The following is a 17890-nucleotide window of genomic DNA, read 5'->3' as shown; positions in this document are numbered from 1 at the left end:
AGAAATCTTTTATGAATCTCCTATAAAACCCAGCATGTCCTAAAAAGCTTCTCATTCCCTTGAAATTTATTGGAGGGGGAGGGGGGTTTCACAATGACATCAATCTTTCCCTTGTCCTCCTTAATCCCCCTCACTGAAATTTTATGCCCCAACACTATGCCTTCTTGGACCGTAAAGTGACATTTCTCCCAATTAAGCACCAAATTAGACTTTTCACATCTCTATAATACTCTTTCCAAATTCGATAGACAACAATCAAAAGATGAGCCAAAGACAGAGAAATCATCCATGAAAACTTCGATACAATTCTCCACCATATCAGAAAAAATTGCCATCATGCACCTCTGAAACATAGCCGGAGCATTACAAAGACCAAAAGCCATACGCCTATAAGCAAACATGCTAAACGGGCAAGTGAAAGTTGTCTTCTCTTAATCTTTGGGATCCACTGCGATCTGATTATAGCCAGAGTATCCATCCAGAAAATAGTAAAATGATTGCCCTGCAAGTCTTTCAAGCATCCGGTCCATGAAGGGAAGTGGATAATGGTCTTTTCGAGTAGCATCATTCAATTTCCTATAATCTATGCACATCCTCCATCTGGTGAAAATCCTTGTGGAAATTAGTTCATCTTTCTCATTTTTAATCACTGTCATACCCCCCTTCTTGGAACAACCTGCACATGGCTAACCCACGCACTATCTGAGATGGGATAAATGAGTCCTGCTTCCATCAATTTGAGTACTTCCTTGTGCACCTCTTCTTTCATGACTGGGTTCCGTCGTCTTTGGGGCTGCCTCACTGGCTTGTAATTAGCTTCCATATTAATTTTGTGCATGCAGTAAGATGGACAAATCCCTTTCAAATCAGAGATGTGCCATCCAATCACTGCTTTGTGCTTCTTCAAAATCTGCACCAGTTGATCCTCTTCTGCCTTCTTCAAGGAGCCGCTAATTATGACTGGTTTGACTTCATTGTCATCCAAGAATACATACTTCAAGTGTGCAGGTAAAGTCTTCAATTCCACTTTGGGTTTTTTTATTGGTCTACTGTTCTTCAATTCTTCAAACACAGTATGTCTAGCAGAATTTTCCTTTGCACCATTTATCTCTTCAATACAAGCTTGCGCTTCATCTTCCTTCTCCTTGGTCAGACATTCTACATGATTATTCAGTGCTTTTTCCAAAGGAGACTGTGGTACCATGGCTGTAGCTGCTAATTCTATCTCCCGTTCTACCTTCTCCACATCAAAACAGGCCTTCTGATCACTTGAGTGCTTCATTGCTTCAAATAAGTCGAATAAATTTTTTTGATCCTCCATACTCAGTTCTAATTTACCTTTCCCCATATCTACTACACAACTGGCGTTTGACATGAAAGGACGTCCCAAAATTATGGGAATTTCAGTATCCTCCTTTATATCCATAACCACAAAATCTGCAGGGAAAGTAATATGTTTAACTTTGACCAAAACATCGTTTATCACTCCATACGGCCTAGTGATGGAGCGATCAGCTAATTGTAGCGTCATTTTGGCTGGCATTATCTCCAACTCTCCCATCCTCCGACACATAGAGAGCGACATCAAATTTATGTTGGCTCCTAAATAAATAAAAGCCTTACCAACTGAGACTGCATCGATCGAGCAAGGTCTAGTGACACTGCCTGGATCTTTGTGCTTGGGTGGAAGGATGAGTTGAATCACAACACTACAGTTTCCTTCCACTACAATTGTGTCACTATGGGTATACTTGCTCTTTCGGGTTAACATATCCTTCAGAAATTTAGAGTAAAGTGACATCTGCTGTAAGGCCTCTCCGAAGGGCATGGTGATCTCTAGCTTCTTGAAGATGTCAAGAAAACGCATAAGATGTCTTTCTTTGTCCTTTCTAGAAGGCACCATTGGATATGGCACTTCTTTCCCCTCAGATGGAGCTACCTCTTTCTTCTTTTCTCTGGACTGCTTATTCTTATTCTTTTTCTTTTCATCTTTTTTATTTTTATTTTTTTTTTCAATTTTTTTAATTTTTTCTTTTTCTTCTTCTTTCTCTTTTTCTTTATTTTTCTCATCATTTATTTCATCCTCATTCTTGCTTATTGTTTTCTCATTCTCTTGGTCATCCTCTTCATCTACTATCTCCTCAAGTTCACAAAAATTGTCCTCCAATTTAGATGTTGGTTCAGTTACCAGCTGTTGTTTAACTCCATCCACTATCTTCTCATCCTTCTCTTCTTCAGCCTGTTGGATCAAGTGGTCTCGGAATAATTAAGAAGGGGGGGTTGAATTAATTATGAACGTGTCTTGACTAATTAAAAATCTATCCTTCTTAATGTTACTAGATTCAATTAGGCTTTTACTACTAAGTTAAGAAAGTAAAGAACAGAAATAGAAACTTAACCAAAAGTAAAAGCGATAATTAAAAGTACACAGTGGAAATTAAAGAGTGTAGAGAAAAAGAAGATAAACACAAGATTTATACTGGTTCGGCCACAAACGGTGCCTACATCCAGTCCCCAAGCAACCTGTGGTTCTTGAGATTTCTTTCAACCTTGTAAAATCCTTTACAAGCCAAAGATCCACAAGGGATGTACCCTCCCTTGTTCTCTTTGAAAAACCAAGTGGATTTACCCTCCACTTGAACTGATCCACAAGAGATGTACCCTCTCTTGTTCTCATTATAACAACCCCCAAGTAGATGTACCCTCTACTTGTACCACAAAGGATGTACCCTTCAATGTGTTGGGACAAAGAATTCTCAAGCGGTTAGTCCTTTGAATCTTTGTAAGCGGAAACAAAAGATATCTCAGGCGATTAGTCCTTTGAAATCTTTTGCTTAAGGGGAAGGGAAGAATCAAAAGAATTCTCAGGCGGTTAGTCCTTTGAATCTTTTGTAAGGGAGAAGAGAGACACAAAAGACTTCAGGCGGTTAGTCCTTCTGTTCTTTTGGCAAAGGGGGAAGAGAATGAAAAAGATGAATAACACAAGTTTTTGAACAAAGAACTTTTCTTGGAAGAGAAAGTGTTGATCAAAAACTTTTAGAAAGATGAAGAGAAATGAATCAGAAATTTCTGTAGAAAGAGTTGAAAGATATTGAAAGATTGATTGAAAGATAGTTGAAGGATGATGTTGAAAAAAGATTGATTGATTATTACTAAATTCATGCCATGGTCACATATATATAATCTCTTGATGACTCAAGTCAAAGTTTGTGACTTTTGAAAAAATCTTCAAAAATAAGTCACTTGAAGAATTGTGACTTTTGGAAATTTATTTTTCGACATCAGTCACTGGTAATCGATTACCATTAAGGTGTAATCGATTACACAACAACAGATGTGACTCTTCATTTTAAATTTTGAAAATTAAAATGTTTAGAAGCTTTGGTAATCGATTACAAGTATTGTGTAATCGATTACACAAGTTTAAAATGATTTGAAAATGTTTAAACACAAGTTGTAACTCTTGAAATTTGAAATCTTAACGTTTTAAAACATTGGTAATCGATTACTACCTTTTGGTAATCGATTACCAGAGAGTAAAACTCTTTGGTATTGATTTTATGAAAACTTCTTGTGCAACTCAATGTTTTGAAAAACTTTTTAGTACTTATCTTGATTGAGTCTTCTCTTGATTCTTGAATCTTGAGTCTTGAATCTTGATCTTGATTATTCTTGAATCTTGAATCTTGAAACTTGATCTTGAAACTTGATTCTTGAATCTTTTGGAATTTGCTTAACTCTTGATTCTTTGGCATCATCAAAATAACCTTGGAAGACATTGCTTCCATACAGCCATGGTTGCCATTTTTCCACGGGTCATCACAGCTTTACACTCTTCCTTTGGATTATTTTTTGTGTTGGCTCCAAATTTTGTGGAAGAGTTGTCAGCTATTTGTTTAACTAATTGTCCTACATGGATCTCCAAATTTTTAATGGCTGACTCAATACTCTTGTGATTTGACATTGAAACCTACATGAATTAAGCAAGACTCTCCTCCAGCTTTGTTGTCCTCTCATAGAGGTTAGGCCCTTGTTGTGGTGGCCTATTTGATGGTCTACCCTGGTCTTTGTTGAATTGATTACCAAGGTGAGTCCTCCACTAATTTTGTTGCTGGTTGTAATGATGGCCATGTTGAAATCCAGAAAACCCACCTGTATTAAAATTTTGCCTTGGCTGGTTCCCCTTATAATTAACTTCATGTGTTGATTCTTCAATGGGAATACAACAACTTGATTCATGAGCTCCACCACAAAGTGTGCAACCTGCAACCTGCAAAACAAAAGAAGGTGAAGGCTGACTAACATGTAATTGAGTTGGTAGCTTACTCAGTATTTCTATTAAAGTCTTGAGTTGCTTGGACAAAAACTTATTCTGCACCAACAGAGCATCTTGTGATGACAACTCTAATAAACTCTTCTTGGTGGGATAATGTGTTCTATCACGCAAGATAGCATGATCATTAGCAACCATATTCTTAATTAGTTCCATGGCTTCTTCAGGAGTTTTAAGCTTTATTTTACCCCCCTGCAAAAGCATCTAAGAGCTGCTTAGATTGTGGCCTCAACCCTTCAATGAAAATATTCTGCTGTATGGGCTCAGAGAATCCATGAGTAGGAGTTTTTTGCAGCAAGCTACGAAATCTTTCTAGGGCTTCACTCAAAGATTCATCTGGGAACTGGTGAAAGGAAGAGATGGTAGCCTTTCCCTCTGCAGTCTTAGACTCTGGGAAATATTTCTTCAGAAACTTTTCTATAACTTCATCCCAAGTACCCAAGCTATTACCTTTGAATAAATGCAGCCACCTCTTGGCTTCTCCAGATAGTGAAAATGAAAATAAGTTGAGCCTAACAGCATCTTTTGGCACTTCAGCAATTCTGACTGTGTTACAAATTTCAATGTAAGTTGCTAGATGTGCATAAGGATCTTCATTGGGCAAACCATGAAATTGATTGCCCTGTATAAGCTGAATCAAAGAATATGGATATGTGATATTCTGAGCTTGAACCTCCGGCCGCACAATACTAGTGAAAAATTGCGGCACACTTGTACTTGAGTAGTCTTCAAGGGTTACTCGTCTAGGTTGCTCATCAACCATTTTGTTGGCTTCAAGCAATGTTGTATCTGATTCCCTTGTTTCTGGAAAACTAGAAGATGACTCTGAAGACTGAGGTTCTTCAAGAATTGCTGCTGCTTCTATATCCTGCAAAAAATTTCTATGCCTTTCTGCTTTGTTCCTTCTACAAGTTGCTTCGATTTCCAAGTCTATTGGAACCAAATTACCTGTAGAGGACTTTCTATGCATACACAACTAAGCAAAAATAGCAGTTAACCAATTCCGAAGAAAAATAAATTTTGTAATAAACAAATATTCACAAAAACAAAACAACGAATCAAAGAATAAAGAATAAACACCTACAAACTGAACTAAACTTTTCCAAATAAAAAGAAGTTCCTCGGCAACGGCGCCAAAATACTTGTTCGCATCCTGGTACTACTTGTTAAAATTGGTCATGCAAAATCTAACCGGCAAGTGTACCGGGTCGTCAAGTAAATAATTAAAACAATGTGAACCGAGTATCGAACTCAGGGAACTTGTTTTACTTGGCAAAGCATCATTCAGTAAATAGGCATTTGTGTAAAGAATTGATTATCATGAAGTAAAAATAGAAGTAATTCTATTCTGCGTAAAAGCAGTAATTGTAAGCAAGTGAGTGTGAAAATAGATATGTAAAAGTGTTAGGTCCTTCTACTGAGATACTTGATGCAATTAGGGTTTTTCTCTACTTGAAATTATTTTTGTGTTTTATGCTGAAGGCACAAATACCAAACACTGATGTCTCGCGAGTTTGGCCTAATTTAAATTAAACTTCATTCTCAGATGTCTCTTGTTGAACTTAGCCTAACTGAACAACATTACAATTACAGCATGATAAAAACTAAATTACCGCACTTCGTGTTCGGAAGTTCGATAACCTAGCCCTGCCCTATCTAGTTCTAAGGATGCAGTACATTTGCCAATGCTAAAGCTCCTAACCTTACACACAAATGGGTGATCAAGCCACAAGCATGCATAACATAAGCACAAATAGAAACATTGAACACATAAAAACAACTTCAAATAGATAGTAATAATATTTACATCAAGTACTCAGCAGAATTTCCCAACAAAGGATTCTAGCCCTTTATTACAAGGGAGTACCTTTCACAAATAGGAGAAGGGTTTCAGAGAAAATACCATACTACAAAGCAGTGGGGATGTCTCCTCCACCTCTAGGAACCTAGGAATCACTCCTAAACCTCAAATCTACCTAAAAGTTAGGGTCTTTTTCTTCCTTGCTCAGCTTTTCCTCTGTTCTTCGTTCTGCACTAGGCTCACGTAGTCTATTCAGACCTTCTTCTCTTTCTCTGCAATTCAGGCTTAAAAAAGGCTTTTTGTCCGTGAAGGCGCGCTTAGCGTCATTTTTGCGCTAAGCACGAGTAAGTGAAATTTGGCTTAGCACCATTCTCGCGCTAAGCGCAGAAGAGACTATCTTCTCGCTGAGCGAGCTGATGACGCGCTGAGTGCGTGATGACATGGAAGATTCTCTTCAATATCCATCTCACTCGCTAAGCGGCTGATGTCTCGCTTAGCAATTGAGTCTCGCTAAGTGCACAGTCCAGGCTTAGCGAGACAACAACTTTTGCACCTTCAAAATTTTCTCCTTTTTACCTGGAATTGAAGTGAAATTTACATTAAATTCATATGGAAAGCTTCTACTGAGCAAATATAAAAACTAAACAAGAAATATTTACAATCCTACCAAAAAGAACCATAAGTTGGGAGAAATATATACCTTTTTGAAAACTTTTCTATACAAAAGTTAGTTGTAAAAAACAACTAACAGGAGGTTGAATAGATTCTTTTGAAAACTTTACCACTTAATTTCTTAATTCAATTAAAATTTGTACCCCTTCACAAATCAAGGTTTTCATGAATGATATGTTGAAGCAAGATCAACAACACTTAAAACAAATATATCCAAAAACCTTAGAAAACAAAGTTATATGACCCTTTCACATCAATACCATTACCAAGATTGAATAGAAAAACAAAAGTTTGGAGAAAAAGAGAATCAAACACAAGGTTTATATTGGTTCAGTCCCAGAAGGACCTACATCCAGTTGTTCTAAGAACCCTTAAAACTTTCACTAATAGAGAATCAAGTACAAACATTATGCACAAACAATTCCCTAATACTCTACTCTTCCCTTGAACCCTACAAGAGAAAGATGAAGAGTTTAAACCCTATCAACTTACAACTAAAACTTGATACCCTAATCATGATAAAAGAAAACTAGAAAGAATTCAGAATAAGATTGAATACACCTGAATGTGCAGATCCTAAAATCTTTATGTCTTTCTTTCTTTGCTTAAATCATGATGAAGAATGAATGAATCTTGATCATTGATCGAGGCCGTATCCGAATCAAATAAACATTAAAATGTAGTAACTAGGAAGTGATCCTAGGTCGTTTCCCAACGAGCAATGATAAACCAAATGTTCATAACAGATAATAGGAAATAGTAACAAATTGGGGAGGGTTGTTTGCTTTTGTGAATTAAATAGCGAGTAAAATTGAATTAGAAAAATATCATAATTAAAATACGTTGCTTCCCCTTGATTCTCAAGCAAGTCTCTTATCCTAGGTTGCGAGAATTTATCCTTTATCAATTTAACCACTTAATCCAACCCTAAATTAAATTACTAAGCGAAATTTAACATAAGACATTCATTATGTGATTAAGCAACACATACACCAATTACTCATAAACGATCATTAAGCACGAACGTAAATTAAGTGCAGAGACAATTAATCAAGCACTAAGCATGTATGAATTAATAGCAACAAATTCGGCGTAATTAGTGAAGAGGAAAAACTGAACAGAATTTAACAGTAATAATAGAACCTCAAAGAGAACTGCGCTTGATCCTCAAGAGAAAGCAACGCTGGGGACTTATCCTTCCATAAATCAATAGATAACGAACTTATAAATTGAAGAACAAAATTTTATTGCTACTGGAATTGCAAAACGAAAAAAATGTTTCAAAGAAAAAGCCTAAAACTAAAAAACGAAAATAGGGGAGAGAGAAGAGAGCAGAGGGCTAAACTAGAACCTTGGTGCTGCTATATAGTTTTTCAACCCCAAAGCTTACCAATCTGTTTTAAATCCAAGTCCATAAATAAAATAAAATAAAATCTAGATAAGATAAGATCTAGATGAGATCAAATCTAAATAATATCTATATAAGATAAGATCTAATTTTGTAGAATAAAATAGTTTTCCCTCTTCAAGTCCAAGCCCAATTCTGGATTCAAGCCCAATATTTCATTAATTCCTGAAATTAGATTAAAAACATCAAATTAGCTGAATGGGCCCAAATAATAAAACTGTCTAATTAATTTGACAATTAAGACTAATCAGTACTTAAAATGGTCCAAAAAGGGTTAAGAAATATGAGAAAATAATGGCACATCAATCATCATGAATCTCTTGTTGAAAATGCAGAGTTCTTCTCTCAGATGACTCTTGGAAAGTATTTCCAAAAGATTAGATTGAAAACATAGTCACTAATGAGAATGATCAAGAAAAGGTATATATATATATATATATATATATATATATATATATATATATATATATATATATATATATATATATATATATATATATATATATATATATATATATAATTGAAAAACAGATTTAATTGACTATCATAAGGAGTAATCGATTAATGTGTCAAAATCCTTCTTGATCTGCATTTTTCAAAAACTTGTTAATTAATTATAGAAATGGGGCAATCAATTATCTTGTTTCTTAGGGAGCTTATCAAGCTTCTTTGTTTTCTAGAATAATCACTTATCAACTCTGGTAATCGATTATTTCTAAACACAGAGAGCTTTTAAGTTTCAAGACACAACCTAATCTCTTAAGTAGGGAGTGGTAGCACTTGGCACTGTGGTTGGCAAGCTTCACCTCTATCCAATCTTGACGAATTCAAACATGATCAACACAGTGATCCTTGTAAGACCAAATAAAGGAAACATCAACTAGACTTCCTCCAAATGGACAAATCGTATCAATAACTAGCCCTACTTGTGGCTTTAGCTGTTGCTATTGTTGTCACACGTTATCACAACACACACATTCCGACGCAGTCACACTACGGCTTCTCTCATATGCATTTTCCCCTAGATGCAAGGGGACTTCATAGGGGAGTCATGTCCAGTAACATACAATATATATTTCGTGTGAGCCATGATACGAATGAAATAAAGTGAAAAAAATAAGTCAATAATCCTTAATAATAAACAATTATACTTAACTAAGAAAATAAAATTAAAAACATTACATTTGTCTAAAAAAATAATAAACATGAACAGATTTATGAATTGAAAATAAAAAATTTAACTAAGAAAAAAATAATACACATTTTAAAAAAAATTGGATTTAGAAAACCATAATGAAATTGTGATGAAACACACAATGGAATCATGATTTTGTTGTGGTTTTCTAAACCCAAAAAAATAGGTAATCGAATTGTGATTTCGTTGCGTCAAAATACACAACGGAAACACAATTATGCTACCTATTTTTTTCAAGAAAAAAATATAAATGAAATTCAGATTTCATTGTAGATAAGTTCACAATGGAATCACGATTTCATTGAACGCAAATTATATAGCGAAAAAAGGTACCTCGGAATATTTGGAGAAAGAGAGGGAGAAAAGTTGGTAAACGAAGAATAGGGGTTAGGAAGGAGAGCAGTTGAGGAAGGGAAGGAGGAAGGTTGCGAAGGAGAATAGTTTAGAAGGAGAAGGGTTGGGGAAGAGAGAAGAGGAAGTAGGGTGTCAGGAAGGCAGACAAGGGAGAGGGAAGAGTGAGCGGTGGAGAATTTGAAATGGGCAAAAATGGAATTTTCACTGGAGGTAAAGGCCAAAAGCAAATTTGGTAGGGGCCAAAGTAAATACCATACTTGGATAGAGAAAGTGTATCCAAGGGAGATGAGGGGAGTGTGTTTACTTACATGGACAATTTAGGAAAAATAAAATAAAAAGAAGATTGTACTAGTAAAAGACGAAAGTGTAAATAGAAACTACCTTTAATTATAATTAGGACTTAAAATTATTGCAGAAAATCAGCATAGATGGAGTCAAGAATGAATGAAAATTGAAAAACTTTACCCTATTTAGGAAAAGTCTTTATACATTATTTTTTTATACTTTCGGAATGACTTTTTCAAAAGTATAAAAGTATACTTTCGAAAATGTCTTTTCATAAGTACAAAAATATAATTCTAAAAAGGCCTTTTCAGTAGTATAAAAAAATAGTATATTCCAGAAAACCCTTTTCAAAAAGACAAAAATATACTTTTGGAAAAGACCTTTATAGGTTAGGGTCAATTTTTAATCCTTTCTTTTGTTCCTGACCCCATTTGTGGCTTTGCGCTTTCCTTCTTGCATTAGGGTGGTTGATGGTGGTGTAAGGTGGTTGTGGCGGTGGTTTTGGGTCGATGGTGGTATTGGGTGGAGGCGAGGCTTCAGAGAGATGGGTATTTATGTCCATTCAGGAATGAAAAAGCGAGGTGCATAAATAAAAAGCCCAAATAATAACTTTTATGTCCAGTGAAAAATGGAATTTGCGGGAAAGAAAGATCCATTTCAAAACCCAATAAAGACAATTGCTTTGTGCACTCAACATTTTTGTGTATGAATCATACGGATTACAAATCTATATCCCCAATTTTTTTTTTAAAAATATTTTTAATGTTTTTTTAATAAATTTAGTTATAGTTTTTTTATAATGATTACATTAAGTAGATTTCTGATTTTCGCCTTATTACAATTAATTTTGGTCTAATAATATATTTTTTACATATATCAATTTGAAATAAAAATCATCGGTTTTAAAAAAATTTATTTGCAAAAGAATTAATTATTAGATCAAAATTAATTGTCATAAAATTTATTATGAAAACTTATATGTGCATTAAATATACATTAAAAATTTTAGTGTTATTTATAACAACATTAATTATTTTATAATATAATTAGTTTAATTGGTTAGAGCGTTATGTTAATAATGCAAAAGTCATAGGTTCAAGTCCTGCATGAGCAACCATTATCGGATTCACAATTCATATAATTTATACGGATTGTGAATCCATACGTTTATTAGCAAAAGTACTTTTGAAATTTACAAAAATTTATTAGGTGCATAAGAAAAATGTTTGGTGCAGGAAGCAATTGCCCCCAATGAATTTTCAAGCAAATACACAATGGGTGATGAATGGACCGATAAGATAACCTTATCCATCAATTTCCAATAGGAAAGCTGCCACGTCAGATACAGGCAAATATGCTGAAAATTTCTACCTCTCATTCCACTTCTGCCACCACCACCATATCTCTCAATACACGTTAACATATCCAACCCATTTCATCGCTCTTCACATAAACTTCAAGCGAGCAAACAAACAACTAGCAAGGGAAGAAAGAAACTACAGAAAAGAAATGGCTTCCACTTCTGCAGTTTCAATGGCTATGCCAGTAACTTATGCTAGCCAGAAGAGGGTGGTGCCTAGCTCGGATGCATTCTTCAAGCCACTGCCTCTACGGTCTTCCAAGGCAGTGACAGCATCAAAACTCAATGGAAGGTTTCAAGTGAGGGCCTCCATGAAGGAGAAAGTTGTGACGGGGCTCACCGCAGCTGCATTGACAGCTTCAATGATGGTTCCTGATGTGGCTGAGGCTGCCGTTACACCTTCTCTCAAGAACTTCTTGCTCAGCATCGCGGCAGGTGGAGTTGTTGTTGTTGCCATTATTGGTGCTGTGATCGGTGTTTCCAATTTCGATCCCGTCAAGCGTAGCTGATGGAGTTCTGAGGCACTGTGTTTTATTTATTTTTTTGTTACCTCTTATCATGATATGTATCTTTAATGTAATGTTCTTCAGAAATGAAGTGAACCCTCTGATGTGTGTACTAATATGTGACTCTTATGCTCCACTTGAGCAGAAGCTTTTCAATGCTTAAAATTGTAATTTTTGTTTTGACCCATTATAGAAATAGTTAATTACGTGTTTATACTGCACGGGAACGAAATTTAGTAGCAGACCAATCATAGATTACATTTTGAAATAATTCATCTTTAAGGAACGTTCTAGAATACCAAGTATAAATATAACTGACAGCAAATTAGAATGAATCAGATAGTAGGAGTAATGGTGATTGATAATTCGACAATAGTGTGATCACACGGTAACATGAGGTAACACAGGGAACAATGAATATATCCTGTGTGATATAAAGACATATATCCACACGCACACACAAAACAAGAAACAGAAGTTTCAAACTTGAATTGATACTATCTAAATGACACAGTAACTCACAGTCACTAATGTGCAATGACCGATTCCATGTAAAGTTTGAATACTAATACTAATAGGTATGGCTTATCGTACTAAAAGAAGCTGAAACCAAGCTACGATTACTGCCTACAAAACTTGGAAATCGTATCAAGCATGTATCTACTCTCTGAAGAGTAGTTCACCTTATCAGCCTTGACCACAGTAATCTTCACCTTCTGTTCATCGCCATATAATTCCTCTTTGATTTTCAGCCTAAACATGAACTGGTTGAAGAGTCGGCTCTTGATTATTTCTCCAAACTTCTCATCATCCTGCTCTTCATGTTTCAAAAAGTACAGATCCTTTGCTGAGTAATCCATAATCTCTTCCCCTGCTTCTTGGAAAGCAGTTACCCAAGCTAATCCTGTGCCATCAAGAATTTGAACTTGGAGAAGGTATCGGTAATCACACTCCTCAAATTCTTGGTTGCATCTATCACATTGCCACCTTGTGTTTCCTAGCCTAGTCACTTTCTTATTGCACTGTCGATCTCCAATCATCAGAGGGCAAGCTGTGTAACAAAATGTATCTGTCTTGATGAATAATATAGCAGCCCTTACTGTTATCCAGTCTGGCTTGTCTGACCGCCCTAGACCTTCATCCTTGATTTGAGACACAGTTTTGCGGACCTCATTCTTCAATGCTCCGGGAATAATGTCCTTAGAAATCGATAAGGAGGCAGAATCTTTTCCTACCAGTTCAAACCATTCTCTTAAGCTATGAGCCTCAGGAAAATCAGGATTTATGAAAAGCTGCGTGGTAGAAATAGAACCTATCGACTTTCCACTAAAATCATTCACCTTCCCAGTTTTGACTGCTAAAATTGGGAAAAATCCAGCATCCACCATGTCTTGAAGCTGTTGTCCTTCCCTGTTGCAGAATTCGCCCCACAGTGTAAGTTCAACACTACTGCCAGAACTGTCCTTCAGACTCAAAATTCTTCTCTGGGTTTCCATTCCATTCTTCCTCAAGATGGGAACTGAAGGATTCACAGATGTCACTACCCCAATAACATCAAGGATGGAGTTATTGTCAACATTCTCAATGTCACTAATAGGCCTGAAGGAGAACTGCTGTCTAGGTATAGAACCATCCTCGTCTGGGCAGAGCTCAACCATTGAAGATGATTCCAACAAAATTTCCCATTCATTCTTCAAATGGTTGAAATTCTTCTGAGCAGGTTTCAAGCTACCTTTGGATATCATGTAAACTTTACCAACCTCAATTACATTATAGAAGCGGTCAACAACAGCATTAAAGCATGTTACTCGTATTTCACCTCCATCAGAATCAAGGAGATCAAATGAGAAGACTTTCCCATCACCACGAGCATTATTATAGCGGCGCAGATCCCCTTTAGCAGTTACCCTTGCCTTGATAGCCCACCGACCCTGATACGGATTTAAAGCAGCTATAGGAATGATGCGTGCTGGTGCCTCATTTTTCACAACTGGCCCACGGCCTTTGTAAAGTGGAGGTGGTTGGTATGGAGGTTGAATAGTTGGCCTGAAATTCTGCGTGTTATTGTGACTTGCATTTTGACCAGCAGAACTATTATTACTATTATAACTCCTGGGCAAATTCTCAACAGTGCTATCAGCTGAAGCTGAATCTGAAGCTCTCACTGTTGGTATATCAGAATCCATATATGGCTTTGGATTCCCAATGATCTCAAACTCATCCATTATAGTTTCCATGTTTAGAATCACAATAATCCTGTGTGACAAAACAGTAAGTCGATTAATTAATTAATTTTACATGATTAACCTAAAGTTGAAGATGTAAGATTCAACCAGCAACATGTTTTTTATTCTTCAGCATTCATTAATACGCAAACACATTTGGTCTCTAAGAACTATATGCTAACTAAGGTTTTGCCAATCTTCAATTAGGTCGCAATTGCATTTCTTCATTCACAAGAAGCTAAAACTCACGTAACATAAAATTCAACCGTTTCTTTTTCTTAATTCGAACTGTCAGGATTAAAGTAACATTAGTTCGAACAAAAGCAGAAAAACTGAAATTGACATGAATATTCACAATAGCAACAACATTAATTCGAACATGATTGCAGAAATTACTTGCGGTTCTTGAGAGGAGTGCATATATAATCGAGAAGCTGAACAACCGAACCCTTCTGAACTCGACCGGTTCGGACTCGGTCGTTGAGCTGAGTTGCGAGCATCGCGTGGTGAGAGAAAACGGCGTCGGATAGCAGAAGACGGTACCTCTGCTGCTGCTGCTGCGAGTTGTTGCTATTGGAGACTAGCGCCACGTCCAGAACCTGAACCAGCGGTTTCGCGTTCACGTCGCCACCGATTATCGCCGGGATCGCGTTTGCCGTGAGATTCAGCGACATTCTCCCTCCGATTGTGGATTTTCCCAAACAAACTCGTTACCCAAAATGGAAAGAGAAAACGAGGGAGATTGGGAGTCGTTCTGCAAGGAGCGAACAACAATAAAATAAAAAGGACTTGTATTCATGATTAATTTGTCAGCATTTTTTACATATTTATTGAGTAAAACTGAATTTTTCATTTTTTATGGATAAATTTGTATGTTTCTTATATTTTTTTAAAACGAATTTGATTATTTATTTTAAAATATGATATTTAATTTTTTTAAAATTTCTATTGATTTTATAATTTTAAAAGAAAAAAGTCTAAGAGAAAAAAATTATATAATAACTAAAATTAATAACATATAATTTTAAGATAAAATTTAAAAAAGCCAAATAAAAATTTAGTAAGTAGTAACTAAAATTTAATAAAATATAATATTTAAATAGTATTTCCTGAAAAAAAAGATAAATTGTTATTGATTTGATAGTTTAAATAAGAAGTAAAGTCAATAGATATTTAAAACAACCAAATTGAAGAAAACTTGGCAGCAATTTCTATACTCATTTTGTGCATGTTGACAATATTTACGGAGCTATTTGAAACAGTTTTTGCTAGGTGCACCACACCTGTTCATTGTTTTTTTTTTTTTACCGTGACCACAGTTACATTGATTTTAAAATTCAGAAAAAAAATTAGGGCCCCCCCTTTGCTACAGGTCGATCCGCTCCTGACTAGAACCATTAGTTACTAGCTTTGTTAGCACTTGTGCCTAACGGCCAAATTGTCCTAACAAGACTTCTTTTAGAAACAATTTTTCAATCTGGGTCAGTTTCTAAACTTTTTTTCGAGGGGTGCTCTGTTTACATATGCAAAACGTCATTTGAACTGACGACTTTGCCTTGGATCAACATGGGGAGGAAAACGCAATTACCATTGGCGATTTGCACTAGTCCCGCCATTGCCATTGACAATTTGACCAAGCTAGGTGGGAAACGCCAATGTGACTAGCGATTTGGTCATGCATGACAGACATCTTTTTCAGACGTAGCTGGACTAGCGATTTGGTCATACATTCGACGTATATTATATCAATCATCAATTACAATCGTATTTAATTTTTTTTTCCGTTAAAATCAATCATCCCTAATTTAACTACAATCAATTACAATCATATTTAATTTTTTTCCGTCTAATTTTTTTTCATTAAAATCAACATGCCTAATTTTTTTCCCGTTAAAATCAATCATCCCTAATTTAACTACAATCAATTACAATCGTATTTAATTTTTTTTGTTAAAATCAACAATGACTATTTTTTTCCGTTAAAATCAATCATCCCTAATTTAACTACAATCAATTACAATCATATTTAATTTTTTTCATCTAATTTTTTTCCGTTAAAATCAACCATGTCTAATTTTTTCCGTCTAATTTTTTTCCATTCAAATCAACCATGCCTAATTTTTTTCCGTTAAAATCAATCATCCATAATTTAACTACAATCAATTACAATCGTATTTAATTTTTTTCGTCTAATTTTTTTTCATTAAAATCAACCATGTCTAATCAATTACAATCGTATTTAGTTGATTTGATAACATGATTGTAGTTAAATTAGAGATGGTTGATTTTAACAGAAAAAATTAGACACGGTTGATTTGAATGAAAAAAAATTAGACGGAAAAATTAAATACGATTGTAATTGATTATAGTTAAATTAGGAATGATTGATTTTAACGGAAAAAAATTAAATGGAAAAAATTAAATACGATTGTAATTGATTTTAGTTAAATTAGGGATGATTGATTTTAATGGGAAAAAAAAATAATCATTGTTGATTTTAACGGAAAAAATTAAATATGATTGTAATTGATTGTAGTTAAATTAGGAATGATTGATTTTAACGAAAAAAAATTAGGCATATTGATTTTAATGGAAAAAAATTAGATGAAAAAAATTAAATATGATTGTGATTGATTGTAGTTAAATTAGGGATGATTGATTTTAACGGAAAAAAATTAAATACGATTGTAATTGTTTGTAATTGATGATTGATATAATATACGTCGAATGTATGACCAAATTGTCACATCGTCCAGCTACGTCTGAAAAAGGTGCCTGCCATGCATGACCAAATCGTCAGTCACACTAGCGTTTCCCACCTAGCTTGGTCAAATCGCCAATGGCAATGGCGGAACCAGTGCAAATCGCCAATGGTAATGGCATTTTCCTCCACGTGTTGATCCAAGGCAAAGTCGTCAGTCCAAATGGCGTTTTGCATGTGTAAAAACAGCACCCCTAGGGAAAAAATTTAGAAACAGACCCAGATTGAGAAATTGTTTCTAAAAGAAGCCCAGTTAGGGCAATTTGCCTGTGCCTAACCATGGTAAGTCAGGTTCATGGATGAGGTCAAGTATGTTAGTCTCCGCCTCCGCCGACCCGCTCCATTACTATTCTAATATATAATATGTTTTAAATTACTATTATAATCTTACGATTTTAATGGATTAATGTTTGTTTTATGTATAAAATTATTGCTTTCCTGGTAATTGTGTACAATTTTTTGCTTAATTTTATGTTGACTCGGAAAATAAATGAGAATATTTTTTTTATACTTAATTTGTTGTTAAATACTTAGAATTTCAACCTTAGTAAATAAGGTGTCATGATCACTATTTTTTGAAGTTATCCAAAAACAAATGAGATCAAACAATTTTTTCTTGAAATTTCAATTTAGCATTTTGTAATAGATTTAGTCCAATTATAAAAAAAATTTCCTATTTTCTCCATTTTTATGAATAAAAAAAACAAGATAGGATCGAGGGCGGGGCAGTTTGGGGAAACCCAATCCTCAAGCAGGGGCGGGGATGAGTCTAATTTTGGACCTCAACGAGAAATGAGGGTGGGGGCGGGAAGGACTTGGGGAGTCAGGAGCGGGGGGTGGGGAGACTAAACCTGCCCTTGCCTTCTCCCCGCCCCATTGTCATGACTATTTGCGGCATCAATTTTGCTAGGCTATGCTCAACTAGACATTTCAGTTAGTTTTTAAGTTTTTTTACTAGCTAAAAAACTTGTTTGATTGTTCAATAAACAC

The 17890-nt window shown here is 35.2% G+C and overlaps 2 protein-coding genes across 2 annotated transcripts; one reads left to right on the top strand and one right to left on the bottom strand.

Annotated features, from left to right (window-relative positions):
- Positions 1 to 11433: 11433 nt before the first annotated feature.
- On the top strand, positions 11434 to 12154 carry LOC100306291 (uncharacterized). Its single transcript, NM_001249627.3, has one exon. It carries the CDS (start codon positions 11558 to 11560, stop codon positions 11915 to 11917), a length of 360 nt encoding a protein of 119 aa, NP_001236556.2. The 5' UTR covers positions 11434 to 11557; the 3' UTR covers positions 11918 to 12154.
- Positions 12155 to 12257: 103 nt separating this feature from the next.
- LOC100792409 (replication protein A 70 kDa DNA-binding subunit A) lies at positions 12258 to 14942 on the bottom strand. The gene is made up of 2 exons (XM_003546428.4): positions 14536 to 14942; positions 12258 to 14170 (listed from the first exon to the last, which is right to left on the bottom strand). Exons 1-2 carry the CDS (start codon positions 14811 to 14813, stop codon positions 12535 to 12537), a joined length of 1914 nt encoding a protein of 637 aa, XP_003546476.1. The 5' UTR covers positions 14814 to 14942; the 3' UTR covers positions 12258 to 12534.
- Positions 14943 to 17890: the final 2948 nt, after the last annotated feature.

Source organism: Glycine max, chromosome 15 (assembly GCF_000004515.6).
Source record: "Glycine max cultivar Williams 82 chromosome 15, Glycine_max_v4.0, whole genome shotgun sequence".
Taxonomy (NCBI): domain Eukaryota; kingdom Viridiplantae; phylum Streptophyta; class Magnoliopsida; order Fabales; family Fabaceae; genus Glycine; species Glycine max.
This window is presented reverse-complemented; position numbering and strand designations above follow the sequence as displayed.

Coding starts and splice junctions, on each gene's coding strand:
- LOC100306291 (NM_001249627.3), top strand. CDS start 11,558: ATGGCTTCCACTTCTGCAGTTTCAATGGCTATGCCAGTAACTTATGCT.
- LOC100792409 (XM_003546428.4), bottom strand. CDS start 14,813: ATGTCGCTGAATCTCACGGCAAACGCGATCCCGGCGATAATCGGTGGC. Junction 14,171..14,535: donor ACTCCTCTCAAGAACCGCAA/GTAATTTCTGCA, acceptor TTTGTCACACAG/GATTATTGTGATTCTAAACA.